The sequence below is a fragment of the Heterodontus francisci genome, chromosome 23 (assembly GCF_036365525.1).
Source record: "Heterodontus francisci isolate sHetFra1 chromosome 23, sHetFra1.hap1, whole genome shotgun sequence".
NCBI lineage: Eukaryota > Metazoa > Chordata > Chondrichthyes > Heterodontiformes > Heterodontidae > Heterodontus > Heterodontus francisci.
The window spans coordinates 20,486,704-20,510,031 of NC_090393.1; the positions used below are offsets into that span (position 1 = coordinate 20,486,704).

The 23,328-nt window shown below is 42.7% G+C and overlaps 1 protein-coding gene across 2 annotated transcripts in view; it reads left to right on the forward strand.

The window, feature by feature from the left end:
- The window catches only part of inpp5jb (inositol polyphosphate-5-phosphatase Jb), a 112,891-nt gene that overhangs the window by 33,560 nt on the left and 56,003 nt on the right, over window positions 1-23,328 (forward strand). For both annotated transcript variants that reach the window (XM_068054830.1, XM_068054831.1), the window contains exon 3: window positions 2,124-2,231. In XM_068054830.1, coding sequence (XP_067910931.1) covers window positions 2,124-2,231 — 108 coding nt within the window. The remainder of the gene's footprint in view (window positions 1-2,123; window positions 2,232-23,328) is intronic.

Consider the following 23,328-nt stretch of genomic DNA (forward strand, 5'->3'; position numbering starts at 1 on the left):
ACAAGGCTTGCTCAGCTGCTAGATTTCCTTGTCTGTGCCTTCAGCTTTACAAGTCCCAGTGATATCATTGGTTCTTCCAAAATGGGACAACGGCCCCATGGATGACCTTCCATCTGTTTTTAATCCTGTGAGGAGTTCCAACAGCTCCAGTGCAGAAAAAGAGCTAATTGAGGAGGAGGAGGAGGAGGCAGTGGCAGCTTGAGAACAGCTTGAGAGAATTTACTAACGTCATCTGAACTGTAGCCTTCTACTCGATAAGTTCCTTTTATATGAAATACAGAGTCCGGAAACAACTGTGAGAATGAAATTACATTGATTGGCTCCACTGAGAGGTGATTATAGGATAAATAAGAGAGAATGATCCGCTAGATGTTTGGGCGGGAATGTAGTTTGCCTGAGGAGTCAGTGGGTTATATTACATTGTAATTTCTCCTGAACTTGTTTAATCCAATCTCTCAGCCACTAGAGGAATTCCAAACATAACGGCTGCAGGTTACAACTTGTTGGTTCTTCAGTGGTAAATTAACAACTACCTTTTGTACATCTTTTTTCTTTGTATCGAGCTTTTAGAATGTTGATTATTCCACCCTTTTTTTTTGTACTGGTCTCAGTGGTGGGGTTATTACCTCCTGTGGACAAGATTTCAGCAGCTAGGTTTCCACCAGTGAAGGTATGACTCTGCCCTGGTAATGACTCTCCATCTGAGACTTTTTGCCCCTTGTTTCTCAAAGATGGTGACTCATGTCACGGTATGGTTCCATGCTCCTAGGAGAACCCTCCTGTACCTCACCCAAATTGAAAGAAAGTCTTGCATTCATATAGCACCTTTCACAACCTCAGAACATCTCAAAGTGCTTTAGTTTGGTCACTGTTGTAAAAGGCCCTTTTTAATGTGATTCCAGGGAGTAAATATTGGCAGGTTATTTTACCATGGAAACCATCACAAGCCAATGTTCTCTTCCGATATCCAGTCATACATTTTCTAGTATAAGTTAAGAAGCAGCAATCAGAACCCTAACCAACCCTAGTTGGGAAAGCTAAGACCAATTAATTATAGTGCCCTCACTGCCATTTTGACATCCTAACTCAGGCAAGTGTTACAGTTAAGTTAGCCAGACGGTGAAAGATAGAACTGGAGCCCAGTCTTTACACATTTGCAAGTTTTTATTTGCAGGGACACACATTATAAGCATGCACCTCGAAACCCAACCACAACAGTTTCAGTCTGCTCCTATACATAGGAGCACAAGTGAATCCTCAGTTAATGCCCACCATCTGAATACAATTAAACACTCAATTAATATACAATTGACATTGAGACTCATCAGTTCCCAGCACACTTTATCGAGCTGAGCGGGATGAATGTAAAGTGCTGACATTATTCTGAGGAAAGTTACATTCTACTGCATAACCTGATTATTTCTCATTTTGTTCTGGATATTCTTAAATGAGAAGTTGCAAATAAAGTAACTTTCTTTAATGAAAATGAGAACTTTCTAACTAAAACATATTAAATAGGACGGCCATTTTGAACAGGTAGATTCACCAGGATAAGACCAGGAATGGGAAACTGTCATTATGAAGAGAGAGTTGAGATACTGGAATCATCTTCAGTTGAGCAGAGAAGGCTAAGAGGAGATTTAATGGAGGTTTTTTAAATTATGAAGGGTTTTAATAGTGTATCTCCTTGTTCCAAATGTCTGTCCCGTTTACTATAATACATTTTATTTAGAAAGTCTTTTTATTAAAGTCATAGAGTCATAGAGTTATACAGCATGGAAACAGGCCCTTCGGCCCATCATGTTTGTGCCGGCTGTCAGACCAAGCAGAGTTAACGTTTCAGGTCAGTGACCTTTCATTAGAACTGCTTCTCTCTACACAGATGCTGCCAGACCTGCTGACTATTTCCAGAATTTTTTTGTTTTTATTTCAGATTTCCAACATCTGCAGTATTTTGCTTTTATATATCTGAGAGTATTTGATTCTCTCAGTCTGTACCTATAGGCTCCTATCCCACTTGTTCAGCAACATGATGAAAAATAACTAGACCTGTGCTTGTTCAACATGTTCTGCTTCTTCAATGTTCTGTTTCTCATTTTAAAACTTATTTCAAATTTTGACAGCATGCAAATAGTCACATGGAATGTTGGCACTGCTGTTCCACCTGATGATGTCACATCCCTTTTGGGCCTAAATTCGGTTGATGGAAGAATTGACATGTATGTCATTGGGTAAGCAAAGGCTTTTCTTTTTCAGCGCATTGGGAATGTCGTACTTATCGAGGGGATTTGTGATGTTAGTGGCAAGAAATGGATTTTCTTTTCATTTACATTTGCTAACTCAGTGCAAATTGGGTGTTAATGCCGAGACCTTTTGGTTTCTATGGTTCACATGTTGTCTCTCCCATTGCACCCTGTGGTGTCTTGCTGAAGGTCCCAGATTTGATTCCCAGTTTGTACTGAGTTATTTCAGGTCAGCTGTGGTAAAAGATGGATGTTACAGTTGGCCTCAGTATCCATCAGGAAGAGAGAAAAAAGTTAGTCCGAGTTCCTGTTTGCTAACGGCTCCTGTTGGAAAATACAAATGCAGACTTTGGGTGAGAGCAGGATGGGGCTGAGTGTGAGGCCTACATTAATGAATAGTCTGTTGGCACTGACGAAGTTCACACCTGGAGAATAACCACCTGGAAGATATACAGGGAGACAGCTAGTGACCATGGACCTGTACTGTAGCAAGAGTTATCACCAACAGGAGAAGAGAGAAAATGAAAGACATTGAGGGGGAAGGCACTCCCAGATCACGTTAGATGGAAGTGATTTCCCTGAGCAAGAGAAGGAGAGAGTTGAGTAAGTGAAGGGTTATGCAGTGTGTAGCTTTAGAAAAGACCAGTGGCTATTATCCCGATTCCTGGAGAGGATCAGCACAGAGTGGGGAAAGACTAAGGATGCTTGTAAAAATGAATTGCCGACCATTATCACGTGTGCAGTGATGATCATGCTTCAGTCCTTGCCCAGGTGCTGACCAAGCCTGGTGTCTTATTTAACCAGCCTTTTAACCCAAAACAGATTGAGAATTTGCAGATGATTTTTATACCACTGACTACATCATTTTTTAAGTTGAGAAACTTAATTGAAAGGACATTGCACACCATCAAGGTTAAAAGGAGATGAAGTAAATCAGGAAATAGTGATTAATTGGAATCATAGAACAGTTACAGCACAGAAGGAGGCCATTCAGCCCATCATGTCCGTGCTGGCTCTCTGCAACAGCAACTCAGCTAGTCCCACTCCCTCGCCTCTTCCTGGTAGCCCTGCAAAATGTTTCTGTTCAGATACTTATCCAATTCCCTTTTGAAAGCCATGATTGAATCTGCCTCCACCACACTCTCAGGCAGTACCTTCCAGTTTCTAACCATTCGCTGCATAAAAATCTTTTCCTCATGTTGCCTTTTGCCAATCACCGTAACTCGGTGTCCTCTGGATTTCGACCCTTCCACCAATGGGAATAGTTTCTCTCTATCTACTCTGTCCAGACGCCTCATGATTTTGAACACTTCTCAACCTTCTCTTCTCTAAGGAGAACAGCCCCAGCTTTGCCAGTCTATCCACGTAACTGAAGTCCCTCATCCCTGGAACCATTCTTGTAAATCTTTTCTGCACCCTCTGTAATGCCTTCACATCCTTCCTAAAGTGTGATGCCCAGAATTGGACACAGTACTCCAGTTGAGGCTGAACCAGTGTTTTATAAAACTTCACCATAACTTCCTTGATTTTGTGCTCTATACCCCTATTTATAAAGCTTCGGATCCCATATGCTTTATTAACTGCTTTTTCAACCTGCCCTGCCACCTTACAAGATTTGTGCAGATATACCCCCAGGCACCTCTGCTCCTGCAGCCCCTTTAGAATTGTATTGTTTATTTTATATTGTCTCCTCTCTTCCTTCGTACCAAAATCTATCACTTTACACTTCTTTGCATTAAATTACATCTGCCAATGAATCCAAGTTTGCTTTTAAAAGAAGGAAGAAAAGACTGAGCAAGGTTGGAGTTCCACCGTTTTGAGATCCTGCAAAGCATGAGTTAGTGATGAATCTCAACATCAATAAGTTAATTGGTCATCTAATTTGCTGTCTGTGGGATTTTACTGTATGCACAGTAGGATTTTGCTGACAAAACAGTCACTGCTCTTCAAAAGTAGCACGTTTGACTTACATTCTAAATAAAGGCAAGTTCTTTCTTTCAAACTATCACAGTGAGGATGTAGGGAGAAAGAAAAGCCTGTTGATTGATGTTTTTGGAGGGAAATAAAACCCTCGCCTAGATTTGTGTGTGGTTTAGATTACAAGCATTGCTTTAGTGACAAGTTATATTCTTAATAATATCCATTAAGCTACTAGAATAAACAGCTTTTACTAGACTAGGGTGTGTATTGTGTCATCAAATCAATGGGATCGGTACCTGAAATCTATAAGCTTTCACTAATACTTTTATAGTTTAGTTTAGTTTAGTTTAGAGATACGGCACTGAAACAGGCCCTTCGGCCCACCGAGTCTGTGCCGACCATCAACCACCCATTTATACTAATCCTACACTAATCCCATATTCCTACCAAACATCCCACCTGTCCCTATATTTCCCTACCACTTACCTATACTAGTGGCAATTTATAATGGCCAATTTACCTAAGACATCCATAAATTATATATGGATCTAGAAAGTATTAAATCTGCTGCTTATCCAGTCACAATTTCAGCTCTTCTCTCCCAAATTCCTACTGGGATAATGTTCTGATATCTGATCCTGACATCCACACACAAGTACATTTCACTGCCTAGGGATCAGGGCTGGGATGTCGGATCCTTTCGCCCTCCTAAGCTCAGGGATGCTTCGACTAGCTGTAATTGCCCAGCTGAGATCTGCTGCTCAGCAACTGAACCTTGAACCCTGCTGTTCTGTTAACATTTGCTTTAAAACATAAGGCTCCTCATGAGCCTCTCCAGGTGAGCACTAGATTCAATCTTATCGGCAGCTGGAATATTCTACTTTCATTTCTGTGTGAATCTACCTTCAAACTAAAATCAGCGAAGAAGCCAACAAGAGGCAGCAGTGAAAGGGAATGAAATGTGTTTATTGCTGTGTCTGAGAACAAAGCATGAGGCAGTGAGAGGGAAAGGAATCTGTCCAAACTTTTCATCCATCAAATTTGTTGGCGAAGAAGAGGTGGAAAAATACAGAAAGAGTCAGCAGCTTGATTGGTGCCTGCATTAATTATTGATCTGGGTTCATTACACTTGTTGCTGGCAGGAAGCAGGGGGACAGGTGTGTTGGGATTGTGCACAGTGTGAATTATAGATTTCTTCAAAAGCTGTTTCGCAATACTCTGAATATGTTTTACCATGCTGAATAGTTGGTATGACTCTCTTATGTGTGTGGAAGGAGTAGCAGCTGTTCCAGCCTAAGTGTTGGAATAAAATGAACTCCTATTTTATCAAAATGGTTATAACACATAAAGATTCAAGATCGTTCATGTGCTGGATGGACAGAGAGGTGATGAATGTACAAGATGTATTCGGTCACTCACAATCCCAATGTGAATTTTATGCTGTTAACACTTGTCCACGTACTAGAGACCTGAGAAGGTCCTTTGTATTGAGCTCTGAAAATGACTCACATCCAGTGACCAGAGGATGATAAGTGAGGTGGAGGATGATGTGAATCTGATTTATACTGAAGTGTTTCTCTCTGCAATGTATGAAGTAGCTAACTAAAACTCACTGAAATGCATCAAAATATGCCCATTTCTAACTTGAGATCAAATAGCTTGAATCATCTCCAAACTGTATCACTGTGTAAAAGCTCTTCAGACTCAATGAGATAGATTTTGACTTGTATGATAGTTTAATATGGGTGACAGTGAATCATCGGTCTGATTTATTTACATCCCTCCTGTTGGACTTCAATGGCAATCAAAACTAGGAGAGATGAAAATGGGCTGCCAAATTCTAAAGAAAGGTTCTCGTGAAAGGTCATCGACCTGAAACATTGGCCGGAATTTTACGTGGTAGCGGAGGTCCCACCCACCTGCTAAAAAGTTGGTTGCGAGCCCACCTCCACCAGGCCTGGAAGCCACACAACAATTTTGTGTGGCCCAGGCCCTTAATTGGCCTCAGGCGGGACTTACGCCCCTCTGAGGCAGGAGGTCCCGCCTCCAAGTGCTGCCGGCCAATCAGCAGGCTGGCAGCTCCTCAGTCCCAGCAGTGCCACCTGGAGCAGTGGCCACTGCTGGGACTGCACCCAGTCTGGAGCAGCATTGTGGATGCCAGCCCTGAGAAAGGTAAGTGGGTTTTCGGGCCTTGCTGGGGTCAATCAGCTGGGCCCTGGTGAGCGGGTGGGAGTTGTTTAGGATGGCAGGGGGAGGTGCTTCATCGGGGATGGCATGTGCTGCTGGGGTCCCTCTTTGGGGCACAGGAGAGGTCCCCCTTGGTCAGTCAAGAGGCCATCTGGTATTACCAGGCAGCTTCATCAGGTGCTGAAGTTTCCGGCCGCCGCTGGTAGAATACCAGCGGAGGGAGGAGGCCCTTAAGTGGCAATTAATTGGTCACTTAAGGCCTTCAATTGGCCTGGGGCAGGTGGGCTGTTTTCAACCTCCCCTGCTGCTGGTAAAATAGCAGCGGGGGCGGATAGGCGCTTCCAGCCTGCTCCCAGGAAGGGCGGGGGGGGGGAGGATGAAAATTCCAGTTGTTAACTCTGTTTCTCTCTTCCCAGATGCTGCCAGACCTGCTGAATATTTCCAGCACTTTCTGTTTTTATTGTCATTTTCTATCACCTGTTTTGTTTGGCGGCCTTGACTTCAGGCCCTAAGTTCTGGAGTTGGTTCCCTAAACTTTCCTACTTCTGTACTTTTCTCTCCACCTCTTTAAAATCTACTTCCTTAACCCTCATATCTCCTTATATGGCTCAGTGTCAAATTCTGTTGGATAATGCTCCTGTGAAGCGAATGTTTTACTATGTTAAAGGCACCATAAAAATGCAAGTTGTTGTTATATTATCACACAAAGCCAAAATCTACCCCAGTGAATCTTGATCTTGAGTGTTCCCTCCTTGCCTCAGTGACACTGTTGACCCCTCCCTTTATCAATTATCATTCTGTTGCTGACTTGCACCCTTGTATCTTTGGTCACATGCTCCTTCCGCCCTCTGTTACCGATCTTTACATAGAATTTACAGCAAAAACACAGACCATTTGGTCCAACTGGTCCATGCCAATGTTTATGATTCACACAAGTGTCCTTCCATCATATGACATCTAAGCCTATCCACATATCCTTCTATACTTTTCTCTGTCATGTTTTTATCTATCTTCCCGTTAAAGGAATCTTTGATTCCTCCTTTTCTATTAAAGGAACGCTGGCTTCGTGAATCAGTGTTTTGCAATTATTTTTATGCTGGGTGAAATTCAGAGCAGCCATTTGTACTCGTCACCCGGTTGTTATTACGTGCTAATAAAATAATGGATTTTGACGTGATTTAAATTCAGGTATTTACAAACAAATAAGGAAAAGTTGGTCAGGCACTTTTTTCCACGGAGACAGTGCCCCTTTAAGATGCTTACCACCGGTGCATGTCACTCGTATTCAGCCTTATTGACTCTGCACTCACAAATTAATTTTAAATGAAGCAGTCACAGTCTTGTTGCAGCAGCTTAAATTACTGGAAACTACTAAACAGCATTGTAAAAATGATTCTTTACACAGTACCAATTTTTGTTTCCCTCCCCTTGCCCACAAAAGTGTCCAAGTCTGTAGAAAAGCCAGAGTACAATATTGGATAATGATTTTTTAAAAATTATTTATTAATGCTCTACGGCAGCGAGGCCTGGACAACGTATGTCAGCCAAGAGCGACGTCTCAATTCATTCCATCTTCGCTGCCTTCGGAGAATACTTGGCATCAGGTGGCAGGACTATATCTCCAACACAGAAGTCCTTGAAGCGGCCAACACCCCCATCTTATACACACTACTGAGTCAGCGGCGTTTGAGATGGCTTGGCCATGTGAGCCGCATGGAAGATGGCAGGATCCCCAAAGACACATTGTACAGCGAGCTCGCCACTGGTATCAGACCCACCGGCCGCCCATGTCTCCGCTATAAAGACGTCTGCAAACGCGACATGAAATCGTGTGACATTGATCACAAGTCGTGGGAGTCAGTTGCCAGCGTTCGCCAGAGCTGGCGGGCAGCCATAAAGACAGGGCTAAATTGTGGCGAGTCAAAGAGACTTAGTAGTTGGCAGGAAAAAAGACAGAGGCGCAAGGGGAGAGCCAACTGTGCAACAGCCCCAACAAACAAATTTCTCTGCAGCACCTGTGGAAGAGCCTGTCACTCTAGAATTGGCCTTTATAGCCACTCCAGGCACTGCTTCACAAACCACTGACCACCTCCAGGCGCGTATCCATTGTCTCTCGAGATAAGGAGGCCCAAAAGAAGAATTTATTCATGTTGTTAAGAAGCCAAATCAATCTTTTAACAACAGGGAAAATAATGGCCTCATTTGTGGTTTCATTGGTGTTGTCTGAACAAATGGCACTTGGCCTGACAGTAGACCATAATAATCCTTAAAGGTGCTTTGGGCAGTTTTTAAAAATTGGCATACTTGCATCTATTCTGTCCCTTCCCGCGCCCACCTGGATAGCTGACAGATACTTTGAGCTGCCCTTATTTTGTTCTGCTGTCGTTGGCAAAGCTAAACTCATCAGATTTTTTATGACTGACATTCTGCAAAGCCCATCCTCCCGACTCCCACAGGACTCTCTTTCTGAGCCCAGTAACTGTGCGGTTCCATCAACAGCTTGACCCTGTAGTGACATCACGAGGCCAGCATGTAGACGTGTATTACAAATCATCGTCGTGAAATAATAATATTTTGTGCATGTGCATCGGCCAAACTATCACAGCCATTCTGTATCTGCACAATGTACCAGGACCTATTTTACAGCTGAGCCTGTGCTGCGACCACATTTTGACGTAAACACGGGGGAGCACTCCACTTAGGTCGTTCTTCCAAGGGCCAATTTAGGACAAATGAAAAATGGACAAAGAAAATCTTTTTTTCCAAAGTGTGGACATGTGCAGTTGGACTGTATTTTGTGGGGAACGCGCAGAGCCACGTTTTAAATGCCTGCTTTCTCCTGCCTCTATCCCTGTGCCCTGCTTTGAACAGGATAAAACAGTGCCACTTTTTCCCGTCTTCAAGAAGCAAATAAACAGGAGTAGGGACAGACTGGGGGCAGGGTGAGATTGAGGATTGATTTGCTGATGGTGAAAATTCAGTGAAAACATCAATACCATAAATAATTAATCAATAACATGAATCATTCATTGATGCCTCGACATTTTGAGACAGAGAAGTAAACATGATAAAAATGGACTTTTATCTTAACAGGTTTTTTTTGTGTTCAGTTCACTCAAAACCGAACTGTCAGATCCAATCCAGACAGGCAGTAGTTGTAACTGGAAAATTTTAGATCTTATGACAAACCGTTAGCTCTGTGAAAACATCTGCTCAGGTTGTGGGTTGTTCTGCTGTAACTTACTGCTCACAGTTTATCCTTAGTTTACTGATTTTCTTTTATTTTCCAGAATTTATTCCAAAATTGAAAATTTGTTTCAAATCAAAAATAAAACAAAATGTCTGTAATCGCAACTTTAATCAGCAAAATATTTTTGGAAGGACAATTACAAAGGCTTAAGTGAATAAATTCCTGCAATTAGTTTGGCAAATTATAATGTTAAATAAAGTTCATGGGGGCTGTCAGCTTCACCAGGGATGAATAAAGACACTCGCTCTGTCAATGCTGCCAATCTAGATGAAGATGAAGACAGAGAAAGCAACTGCACACTTTGCACCAGCACTGCAGTTTGGGTTTAACACCAAAATCAGAAGGTTTATTTATCGTCAAGAGCAAAGGTACTCACTAGCTCTTTTTATGGGTCCTGGACAGTGAATTGTTTAAGGCCACTCTCATAGACCTACAGTAAAGCTTTATGCTCTATACACAGGCTGATTGCTCACTTGGTAAAGCTAATGTGTAGCTGAGCTGTATAGACCATAGGTTCTCAGTTTGGTTCTTGTCTTGGCTGAGTTAACTAATGTCAGCCAGCATGACAACAGAGATACTACAATTGGCTTTAGCTTTCCTGACCTAGAGAGAGCAAGAATCACTTCTGACCATACTCTTGCCGGATAGTACACATCTGTGAATAGGGTCAGATTTAGTTGCATTGCCTCCATTGTCGTGCCAGAAGGGCAGTTTAACTGTGATTCTAATAATCTGAAACCTATTCCCTTATATGGCCATGTATAAGTTAGTAAGCAAAGGATTAACAATTTCTTAATGTGGCACAGTGATTACTGGAGCGTATGTAGGAAGTCCACTGTATTTTATTCTCCTTCTTATAGTTAGAAAATAATATTTTCATTCCAGTGCATATATAGGAACAGAAGTTGGCCATTCAGTCCCTCAAGCCTGTTCCGCCATGGCTGATATGTATCTTAACTCCATCCACTTACCTTGGCACCATGTCCTTTTATACACCTGGCTAACAAAAATCTTGTCCATCTCAGATTTAAAATTATTAATTGAGCTATCATCTACTGCTGTTTGTGGGAGAGAGTTCCACACTTCTACCACCCTTTGCAGTTTCCTAACTGTTCTACTGAATGGCCTGACTCTTATTTTAAGGTTATGCCCCCCTATCCTAGACACCTCCCCACCAGCAGAAGAAGTTTCTCTCTATCTACCCTATCAATTACTTTCAAAATCCTAAAAACCTCATTCAAATCATCCCTTAACCTTTTATATTCCAGAGAATACAAACCTAGTTTATGTAAGCTCTCCTCATAATATTACCCTTGGAGCCCTGATAACATTCTGGTGAGTCTGCACTGCACTTCCTCCAAGGCCAATATATCCTTTCTAAGGTGCAATGCCCAAAACTCGACACAGTATTCCAGATGTAGTCTAACCACGGCTTTCTATAACTGTAGCAAAACTTCCTCTGCTTTATATTCTAGCCCTCTAGTTATAAAGGCTAACATTCCATTAGCCTTTTTGATTATTTTTGTACCTGGCTATGCTATATTTTAATTATCCATGTACATGAACCCCTAAATCTTTTTGGACCTTCGATATTCCCAGCTTTTTGCCATTTAACTAATATTCAGATCTATCCCTTTTTGGTCCAAAATGGATGACCTCACACTTATCTGTGTTGAAATCCATCTGTCACAGTTTTGCCGACTTATGTAATCTGTCAATGTTTCTTTGTAATGTTATGGTTCCATCTACACTACTCACTATGCCATCAACCTCTGTGTTATTGTCAAACTTGGATTTTTGCCTCTCAGTTGCGTTATCTAAGTCATTAATAAATATAGTGAATAGTTGAGGCCGCACTACAAATCCTTACGGTCACTCCTGTCCAATCCGAGTACACAGAATCATAGAATCATGAACGGTTACAGCACAGAAGAAGGACATTCACCTGTCAAGTCTGTATCGGCTCTCTGCAAGAGCAATTCTGCTAGTCCCATTGGACCACCCTTTCCTCGTAATCCTGCAAATTTCTTATCTTCAGCTGCTTATCCAATTCCCTCATGAAACCAGAGTTGCATCTGCCTCCACCATCCTCTCAGGCAGTGCATTCCAGATCCTAACCAGTCTCTGGGTAAAAACCTTGTCCTCATATATCCTTTGCTTCATTTGCCAATCATCTTAAATCGGTGTACTCTGGTTCTCGGCCCCTCCATTAACGGGAACAGTTTCTCTCTATCTGTTCTGTCTCAACCCCTCATGTTTTTGAACGCCTCTATCATATCTCCTCTCAACCTTCTGTTTTCTAAGGAGAACAGCTGAGCTTTTCCAATCTATCCTCGTAACTGAAGTCTCTCATCCCTGGAACCATTCTCGTAAATCATTTCTGCACCCTCTCTAAAGCTTTCACATCCTTCTTAAAGTGTGGTGCCCAGAATTGGACACAATGCTCCAGGTGAGACTGGAACTAACGTTTTATAAAGGTTCACCATAACTTCCTTGCTTTTGTACTCTATGCCTCTAATTATAAAGCCCAGGATCCCATATGCGTAATTAACTACTTTCTCAACTTGCCTTGTCACCTTAGTGATTTGTGCACATATACCTCCAGGTGCCTCTGCTTCTGCACCCCCTTTAGAAATGTACCCTTTAGTTTATATTGCCTCTCCTCGTTCTTTTTACCGAAATATATCACTTGGCATTTCTCTACATTAAATTTCACCTGCCACGTATCCACCCATTCCAATGTCTGTCCTCTTGAAGTCTATCACTCTCCACCTCACAGTTCACAATACTTCAAAGTTTTGTGTTATCTTCAAATTTTGAAATTGTGCTCTGTACATCCAGGTCTAAGCCATTAATATATATAAAGAAAAGAATGGTCCTACCGCCAAGTCCTTGGGAACCCCACTATATGCCTTCCTCCAGTCTGAAAAACAACTGATCACCACTAATCTGTTTTATGTCATTCAGCTTAGTATCCATGCTGTCATTTTATTCCATGGGCTTCCACTTTTCTGACAAGCCTATTCATGGCACTTTATCAAACGCTTTTTGGAAGTTCATATACACCACATCAGCCCTCTCTGTTACCTCATCAAAAAACTCAATCAAGTTAGTTAAACATGATTTGCCTTTAACAAATCCATACTGGCTTTCCTTAATTAACCTACCCTTGTCCAAGTGATTGTCCCAGATTATTGTTTCTGAAAGCTTTCCCAGTACTGAGGTTAAACTGTCTGTCCTGTAGTTGCTGGGCTTATCCTTTCACCCTTTTTTGAATAACGGTATAAGATTTGCAGTTCTCCAGTCCTCTGGCACCACCCTGTATCTAAAGAAGATTGGAAGATTATGGTCAGTACCTCTGCAATTTCCACCCTTACTTCACTCAGCATTCTCGGATGCATTGTCCCTACTCTCTGTCTTCTACCGGCTAACCAATCTCGTAACCATGCCAATAATTTGCCTTCAATTCCATGAGCTTTAATTAACAGTCTCGTATGTGAAACCTTGTTGAATGCTTTCTGGAAGTCCATGTAAACGACAGTCATAAACATTCTCCAGTCCACTACTTTAGTTATTTGTTCAAAAATTTCAATTAAGTTCGTTAGCCTTGACCTATCCTTTACAAATTCATGTCGCCTCTATCTAATCACTCCAAATGTGTTTAAGTGCTGAGCCACTTTGTCCTTTTAGGCTAAAACTGCTTGGTCAGATTTATTCGCTGATTCAATAATGCACAGAAGTAGTAAGACACAAGATACTGAAACATCGCAATAAAGGAAAACAGTCAAAAATTAAGTCCAAGAGGGATTGCTATAGCCTGTTTTGGAAATTCTTTTGTAAAGAGTCTGATCAACAAGAGAACTTTTGGATGGAATAGTTAAGCATTACCTTAGTATAAATTGATATAAATTTCACTTTACCCATGGATTCCACAACCTTTGCCTGAATTAATACTCAGCTATGCTTTGTGCAGTGGGATGTCTTTCATGTTTTGGTGATATAAACAGTCTGAGAGTTTAACAGATCTTAATCTTTTAAACCTTGTAAAATGGGGTGTCAATGTTTATATATTGTGAAAGAAAAAACAGAAAATGCCAGAAATACTCAGCAGGTCTGGCAGCATCTGTGGAGAGAGAAACAGAGTTAACATTTTAGGTTGCTGACCTTTCATCAGAACTGGGAAAAGTTAGAAATGTAATAGGTTTTAAGCAAGTGAAAGGAGGGAGGGCAAAAACAGAACAAAAGGGAAGGTCTGTACAGGAGAGATTAAATGACGATAGAGTTGGTGGTGCAGGGCCGATGTGAGTGGTAATGGGCCAAATAAAGAAAACAATGTTTCATCTAGAGGAGGTGTGAATGGCAGAATGATTAACAGCTACCGTCTGAAAGCAAAAACTGGAGAAAAATGAGATTAAAACCAAAAGCTGCAAAGAAAAGGGAAACAAAATGGGGGCAGAGATTATGAAAGATTACAGAACGATGAAAGGTCATCAACCTGAAACATTAACTCTGTAGATTGGACTAATCAAATTGGCAAATATAGCCTGGAGGATGAGTTCATAAAGTGTATTAGGGGTAGTTTTTTAGAATAATACATCTGGAACCAACCTGGGAGCAGGCTTTTTTAGACCTGGTAATATGTAATGAGATAGGATTAATTAGATTAGATATACAGCACTGAAACAGGCCCTTCGGCCCACCGAGTCTGTGCCGAACATCAACCACCCATTTATACTAATCCTACACTAATCCCATATTCCCATCAAACATCCCCACCTGTCTCTATATTTCCCTACCACCTACCTATACTAGTGACAATTTTTATAATGGCCAATTTACCTATCCACCTGCAAGTCTTTTGGCTTGTGGGAGGAAACCGGAGCACCCGGAGAAAACCCACGCAGACACAGGGAGAACTTGCAAACTCCACACAGGCAGTACCCGGAATCGAACCCGGGTCCCTGGAGCTGTGAGGCTGCGGTGCTAACCACTGCGCCACTGTGCCGCCCTTGATCGTCTAGGCAAAAATGATCATAACATGATAGAGTTTAACATTCAATTTGAAGGTGAAAAGTTTGGGTCTGAAAATAGTGTTTGAAACTTAAATAAAGACGATTACAAGGGTACGAAGACAGAGCGAGCTAAAGTGAACTGTGAAAATAAGTTAAAAGGTAAGACAGTAGAGAAGCAGTGGCAGACATTTAAGGAGAAATTTCATAACTCTCAACAAAGAAAGTAGCTAATGTAACCCCCTATTTAAGAAAGGAGGGAGAGAGAAATAGGGGAAATACAGACCTGTTAGTTTGATGTGGTTTGGAAAATGTTAATATCTATTATAAACGATGTGATAGCTAGACACTTTAAAAATAATGATGATTGGGCAGAATCAACATAGATTTATGAAAGGGAAATCATGTTTGATAAACCTGTCTGAGTTTTTTGAGGATGTTACTTGTATCATAGATAAAGGAGAACCAGTGGACGTGGTGCATTTGGATTTTTAGAAGGCTTTTGATAAAGTCCCACACAGGTTAGTAAGCAAAATTAGAGCTCATGGGGTTGGGGGTAACATATTACTATGGATTGAGAATTGGTGAACAGACAGAAAGCAGAGAGTAGGAATAAATGGGTCATTCTCAGGATGGCAGGCTGTTACTAGTGGGGTACCACAAGGATCAGTGCTTGGGCCACAGCTGTTCACAATCTATATAAATGAAATGAGGCCAAATGCAATATTTTCCAAATTTGCAAATTACAGAAAACCAGGAGGGAATCTATGTTGTAAGAAGGATGCAAGGAAGCTTCAAGGGGATTTGGACATGCTAAGTGAATGGACAAGAACATGGCAAATGGTATCTTCCTTCTTCTTCTTTGGCCTCCTTATCTCGAGAGACAATGGATACGCGCCTGGAGGTGGTCAGTAGTTTGTGAAGCAGCGCCTGGAGTGGCTATAAAGGCCAATTCTAGAGTGACAGGCTCTTCCACAGGTGCTGCAGAGAAATTTGTTTGTCGGGGCTGTTGCACAGTTGGGTCTCCCCTTGCACCTCTGTCTTTTTTCCTGCCAACTACTAAGTCTCTTTGACTCGCCACATTTTAGCCCCATCTTTATGGCTGCCCACCAGCTCTGGCGAACGCTGGCAACTGACTCCCACGACTTGTGATCAATGTCACAGGATTTCATGTCGCGTTTGCAGACGTCTTTAAAGCGGAGACATGGACGGCCGGTGGGTCTGATACCAGTGGCGAGCTCGCCGTACAATGTGTCTTTGGGGATCCTGCCATCTTCCATGCGGCTCATATGGCCCAGCCATCTCAAGCACCGCTAACTCAGTAGTGTGTACAAGCTGGGGATGTTGGCCGCCTCGAGGACTTCTGTGTTGGAGATACGGTCCTGCCACCTGATGCCAAGTATTCTCCGGAGGCAGCGAAGATGGAATGAATTGAGACGTCGCTCTTGGCTGACATACGTTGTCCAGGCCTCGCTGCCGTAGAGCAAGGTACTGAGGACACAGGCCTGATACACTCGGACCTTTGTGTTCCGTGTCAGTGCGCCATTTTCCCACACTCCCTTGGCCAGTCTGGACATAGCAGTGGAAGCCTTTCCCGTGCGCTTGTTGATTTCTGCATCTAGATAAGTGTGAAGTTATCAACTTTTGGTAGAAAAAACAGAAATGAAGAATATTTCTTAAATGGTGAGAGGTTGGGAAGTGTTGATGTCCAAAGAGACCTGGGTGTCCTTGTTTGTGAGTCACTAAAAGCTAGTGTGTAGGCGCAGCAAGCAATTAGGAAGGGAAATGGTATGTTGGCCTTCATTGCAAGGGGATTTGAGTACAGGAGTAAAGAAGTCTTGCTGCAATTGTGGTGGGCCTTGGTGAGACTGCACCTGGAGTATTGTGTACAGTTTTGGTCTCCTTATTTAAGGAAGGATATACTTGCCATAGAGAGAGTGCAATGAAGGATCACCAGACTAATCCCTGGGATGGTGGGATTGTCTTATGAGGAGAGACTACAGAAACTGGGCCTGTATTCTCCAGAGTTTCAAAGAATGAGAAGTGATCTAATTGAAATCTGCAACATTTTTACAGGGCATGACAGGGTAGATGTGGATAGGATGTTTCCTCTGGCTGGTGAATCTAGAACAAGGGGACACAGTCTCAGAATAAGGGGCAGAATATTTAAGACTGAGATGAGGAGGAATTTCTTTACTCAGAGGCTGGTAAATCTGTGGAATTCTCTTCCTCAGAGGGCTGTGGAAGCTCAATCATTGAGCAGGTTCAAGATAGAAATTGATAGATTTCTGGATACTAATGACATCAAGGGATATGGGGATAGTGGGGAAAAATAGCGTAGAGGTAGATGATCAGCCATGATCTGTTTAAATGGCTGTGCAGGCTCGATGGGCCGAATGGCCTACTCCTGCTCCTATTTCCTATGATCATACTATCACTAGAGAAAAAGTACTTGGAAAACTAATGGGGGTAAAGCTTGACAAGTCCCCTGGTCCTGATGACCCACATCCTAAGGTCTTAAACCAAGTGGCTGCAGAGATAATGGATGTACTGGTTGTAATCTTCCAAAATTCCCTAGATTTTGGAAGAGTCCCAATGGATTGGAAAACCCTAACTGTAATGCCTCTATTCAAAAAAGTGGGGGGTGGGGTCTGGAGGTGTGGTGTGACAGAGAGCGGGAAACTATAGGCCAGTTAGTCTATCATCTGCCTTTGGAGAATTGCTAGAATTCATTATTAAGGAAGTAGTAGCAGGACATTAAAAATATCATAATGCAATCAGACAGAGTCAACATGGTTTTATGAAAGGGAAATCGTGTTTGACAAATTTATTAGAGCTCTTTGAGGATGTAACAAGCAGGGTGGCTAAAGCGGAACCAGCAGATGTTGTCATGCAGGCCCCCTACCTGCTAAAAATGAGGCATATTAATTTTGCCACATGGACATTAAATCTCAAATTGTTGCTGGGAAGAAGAGAAGGCCTGTTATAAGGACTGCCAGACCTTGGCTGGAAAAAAACATTTACATACTAACAGACATTGAAGGCAGGGAAACGCATTCCATTCTCTGCTAAGATGATCCAATACAGATAGCCAAGAGGTGGTCAGACCAGTTAGTCACATGACTAACTTGCTTGGCAACCTGAGGGTTTCTGAATTATACAGTTTGAACTGAGAGTCTGCAGAAAGCAAAATGCTCCTGCAGTGAAGAAGACCTCCTGTCTGTCTGTCTGCTCCCATCTCTTTCTCACAAGCCTCTAAATCCACTGAAGACACATGAACCCCAAGAGAGAAAAGTCTCCCACAGCGAACAAGGTTTAAGAGGGATACCGGGCCCCAAAGAAAAGCAAGATCTACCTACAATCAAGAACGCTACAGTGAGCTTGAAGAACTGTAACAGCTCTTCAGATATTGCCTTAAACTGTTTCACTTTATTTTTCTTCTGCTGTTTTCTGTCTCTTGCATGTGTGTATCGCGTATGCATACTAGCATGGGCGCGTCGTGTATCCATAGGTGTTAACCAAATTAGAGTTTAAGTTTAAGAAATTTCAACTTTTCTTCTTTAAACCTAAGAAAGCCTGTTTGTGCTGGTTTATTTGCTTTATAATTGGAAAGTGATGAACAAGGATTCACCAAAGGGGAGCTAAAAACACAGTGTGTTTAAAATTAAAACCCTGTTACAGCAAGACCAGGTGAAGGCTGAAAGGGAGCCCTAGACCTCTTTCTCACCTGGTCAGAACAATGTAGTGTATTTGGATTTCCAAAAGGCATTTGATAAGGTGCCACATAAAAGGTTACCGCACAAGGTAAGAGCTCATGGGGTTGGGGGTAATATATTGGCATGGCTAGAGGAACGTCTAACGAACAGGAAACAGAGAGTTGTTATAAATGGGGCATTTTGAGGTTGGCAAACTGTAACTAGCGGAGTGCCACAGGGATCGGTTTTGGGGCCTCAACTATTTACGATTGAGATCAATGAGATGAAGGGACCGAGTGTTTTGCAGCCAAATTTGCAGATGATACAAAGATAGGTAAGAAAGCAAGTTGTGAGGAGGATACAAAGTGTCTGCAAAGAGATATAGATAGGTTAAGTGAGTGGGCAAAAATTTGGCAGATGGAATATAATGTGGGAAAACGTGAGGTTGTCCACTTTGGCAGGAAGAATAGAAAAGCAGAATATTATTTACATGGAGCGAGACTGCAGAGTGCTGCGGTACAAAGGGATTTGAGTGTCCTTGTACATGAATCACAAAAAGTTAGCATGCAGGTACGGCAAGTAATTAGGAAGGCAAATGGATTGTTGGCATTGGTTGCACGAGGGATGGAGTATAAAAGTAGCGAAGTCTTGCTCAACTGTATAGGGCATTGGTGAGACCACACCTAGAGTACTGCGTACAGTTTTGGTCTCTTTACTTAAGTTGGGATATGCTTGCATTGGAAGCAGTTCAGAGAAGGTTCACTAGGTTGATTCCTGGGATGAAGGGGTTGTCTTATGAGGAAATGTTGAGCAGGTTGGCCCATTAGAAGAATGAAAGGTGATCTTATTGATTCTGAGGTGGCTTGACAGAGTAGATGCTGAGAGGATGTTTCCCCTCTTGTGGGAATCGAGAACTTGGGGGGCATAGTTTCAAAATAAAGGGTTTAAGACAGCGATGAGGAGGTATTTCTTCTTTCAGAGAGTTGTTAATCTTTGAAATTCTCTTCCCCAGAGAGCTGTGAGGCTGGGTCATTTAATTTTCAAGGTTGAGTTAGACAGATTTTTGATCTACAAGGGAGTCAAGGGAAGGGGAGTTAAGGCCACAATCAGATCATCCATGATCTTATTGAATGGCGGAGCAGGTTTGAGGGGCCGAATGGCTTCCTCCTGTTCCTATTTCTTATGTTCTTATGTCTTTATTACAAATAAACTGTTGCAGTTACTAAGCAACTCTTCTTTGATTATTTCTGGACAAAATTTTATGCAATAAAGAAATGTATCTAGGACAGACCTTGTCCACTGAAATCCAAAAACGAAGTCTGAATTCATGCAGCCACTTGGATGTGCTGCTCACTGCTGCTACAAAATAAAGTGATTCTTCTACAGCTACAACTGAGACTACTTATGAATTGACATCACATGAAATAAAATACATGAATCTCCCTATTTGTCACATCAGCCTGAAACTGTTTGAGGAGCTTATCTAGCTCAGGCAGGTCCAAATATAGAGCTGCTAAGATAAATGTTCTTTGTCCTCGCAGTCCTATTGCTAAATACTGTATAATCTAACCTTTGGCCCTTTGAAGGGGTGACTGCCTGTTCTCAGTGCTCAGGGTGTGAGCGCAAATTTAATCTGCAATGATCTGTGCTGCTGATTCTGCAAGTAATTGAGTAGAGGGGAAAGGGAAATGTTCTGAATACAGTTAGCTGGAGCTGCAACTCAATTAAATTCAGCAGCTGGCTGCATGCCTGTGCTATCAGTTGGAACATGCTGAGTGAGAAGCCAGTATCATAACATAGTGGACTGTGGGTATGACATACAGCACACTTGCAACAACTCCTTGCCTATAGCGAGCAGTTTGAAATATGCACTGTAACTTCCCAGTAACTCCAGATGGTAACCTAGTTCAGAACATTTATGTTGCATTTACAGCTAGAAATCCTGGCTAATGGGGGAAAGGAAGATGCACAGAGGATTCTGTGACTCCCTTACTGAGACTGAGAGTGTGAGCATGGACAAGCATACTGAGCAATTTATATCTCCAAGCCTGAACACCAAGGCACCCAATAATTTAACAATCCTGAGCACAAATGGCGGGGCACTAGGAGATTGATAGCAAGCAAGATTGACAGCCCAGAACAAGAGGTATTTTGAAGGGAACTGTCCTTATTGGAATACAGGATGTGGTTGACAGGTAATGTTAGGCATTAAAACAAAAGAAATAGAATGAACCTAGCTCCAATGGAATGCCCAATCTCAGCATTGAAGGAACACCTTGCACTTGTCATGAGAGGCACAAGAATGCTCGCACATCAGCTGTCACGATGGCTCACTTTGTAATTTCTTTGTACCGAGCCCTGGAGACAAAAAGAACCCACATTGAAACTCATTCCTTTGCTGAGTTTGCTGATCTGAGCCAGGACAGCAATCGTTGCTGCGGTATATCTCAGCACTTCTAGCCTTGTGAGAGTGGGGAGTGGCAGGAGTTGGCAATCCTGCCAGGCTCTTGTTCCTGATCACTGTTTAGTGACTGCTGCTCAACAGATAACATAGATTAGCTGCACTCAGTCAGATCCCGCCAAGCATTTCTGCAGGCATTGACACACCTACTTGGCAACAACTGTGGGAACCTGTCTCCACAAGCTCCTACTTAACTGATAGGCTGCTTCATCACATTGTCTGCAGGCTTTCATCAGCACATTGGTTTCCTTTCTCCTTAATTTTTCCTGTCACTTAGTACTCTTCCCCTCTTCAACATTGGTGCAGGATGTCAATAGTTGCAATGCCTCTTGAGACTTGCACAGTTGTTATTGATCACTTGATTCACGCATGATTCTCCACTCCTGCCATTAATGTATCCCTTGCACAGGTCCAAATGAACACCTGGAGATTTGCTTTATTCTGATGATAAGCTGATCTTGCAAAATTAAGTGGAAATTGCACTCTTCCATTCATGTCAGTGCAAAATCTGCTTCTTCCCTGAAAGAAGGCTGGATCAGCCTGCATCCACCATCCCCCTCCTCTGTCTGCCTGAACTTGTTCTTTGCCTCTTGACTCCACTCACCTTCTCCAAATAAAAAGTGTTGCTGTAGGAATGCTTATGGATCTTAGCTATGCCTGTCTTTTCGTGAGATCTCAGTCATTACAGCACAGAAGGAGATCAGCATTCAGCCTATCGAGTCCAAGTTGGCTCTCTGTAGAGCAGTCCAGTCAGTCTCATTCTCCCACTTAATCCCCAAAGCCCTGTAAGTTTATGTCCCTCAAGTGCCCGTCCAATTTCCCTCTGAAATCATTCGTCGTCTCCACTTCCGCCATCCTCTTAGGCAGAGAGTTCCGGGTCATTACCAGTTGCTGCGTGAAAAAGTTCTTCCAAACATCCCCCCTGTATCACTGGCCCACAACCCCTAGTCCTTGTACCATCAGCTAATGGGAACAGCTTTTCTTTGTCTACATTGTCCAAAACTGTCATAATCGTATACACTCTAACAAATCTCCTCTCAACCTCTTTTACCCCAAGGAGAACAACCCCATCATTTACAACCTAACCTTGTAGCTAAAATCCCCCTCAGTGGAAATAATGTACCTGTTGAATGGAACTCCTGTTCAGGTCCCCTCCCTCACCTCTTTTTCTGGTACATTTATGACTGCATCACTGTTATTTCTTGCTTTTGTCCCGAACTGGAAAATTTTATCAACTTTGCTTCCTATTTCCACCCTTCCCTCACCTTCATATGGTCCATCTCCAACTCTTCCCTTTCTCAAGTTCCCTATATCCATTTCTGAGGATAGTCTGTTGACCAATATCTACCATTAACCCATCAACTCCCACAGCTACCTTAGCTACAGTTCTTTCACCCTGCTTCCGAGAAGGACACTATTTCATTCTCCCAATTTCTCTGTCTCTGTCGCATCTGTTCTGATGATGCCACCGTCCATACTTCGAACATGTTTTTCTTTTCCTTCAACTGAGGATTCCCCTCCACCATGGCTGACTGTGTCCATTCTGTTTCCTGCACTTCTGCTCTTACCCAAAAGGACAATATGTTTCCCCTTGTTCTCACCTTCCACCTCACCAACCTTCACATTCGATGGATCATCCTCTGCCATTTCCACCACCTCCAGCATGATGTCACATCTTCCCCTCCCCTTTCGACATTCCAAAGGGCATATTCTATCAGCAACTCCCTTGTCCACTCTTCAATCACTACAACACCACCTCTCTCTCCCAAGCCACCTTCTCATGCAAGCGGAGGAGATGCAACGCCTGCCTTTTTACCTCCTCTTCACCGTCCAGGGCCCCAAACACTCTTTCCAGGTGAATCAGCAATTTGCTTGTTCTTCTTTCAATTTAATATACCCAACATCGACAGATCATCAATGACCTTACTTCAGTCACAAGGTCAGAAGTGGGGATGTTCGCTGATGATTGCACAATGTTCAGCACCATTCGCGACTCCTCAGATACTGAAGCAGTCTGTGTAGAAATGCAGCAGAACCTGGACAATATCCAGGCTTGCGTTGATAAGTGCCAAGTAACCTTCATGCCACACAAGTGCCAGGCAATGACCATCTCCACAAAGAGAGAATCTAACCGTATCCCCTTGACATTCAATGGCATTACCATCGCTGAATCCCCCACTATCAACATCCTAGGGGCTACCATTGACCAGAAACTAAACTGGAGTAGCCACATAAATACTGTGGCTACAAGAGCAGGTCAGAGGCTAGGAATCCTGCAGCGAGTAACGCACCTCCTGACTCCCCAAAGCCTGTCCACCATCTACAAGGCACAAGTCAGGAGTGTGATGGAATACTCTCAACTTGTCTGGATGGGTGCAGCTCCAACAACATTCAAGAAGCTCGACACCATCCAAGACAAAGCAGCCCACTTGATAGGCATCCCATCTACAAACATTCACTCCCTTCACCATCGACACACAGTGGCAGCAGTGTGTACAATCTACAAGATGCACTGCAGCATCCCACCAAGGCTCCTTAGACAGCACCTTCCAAACCCACGACT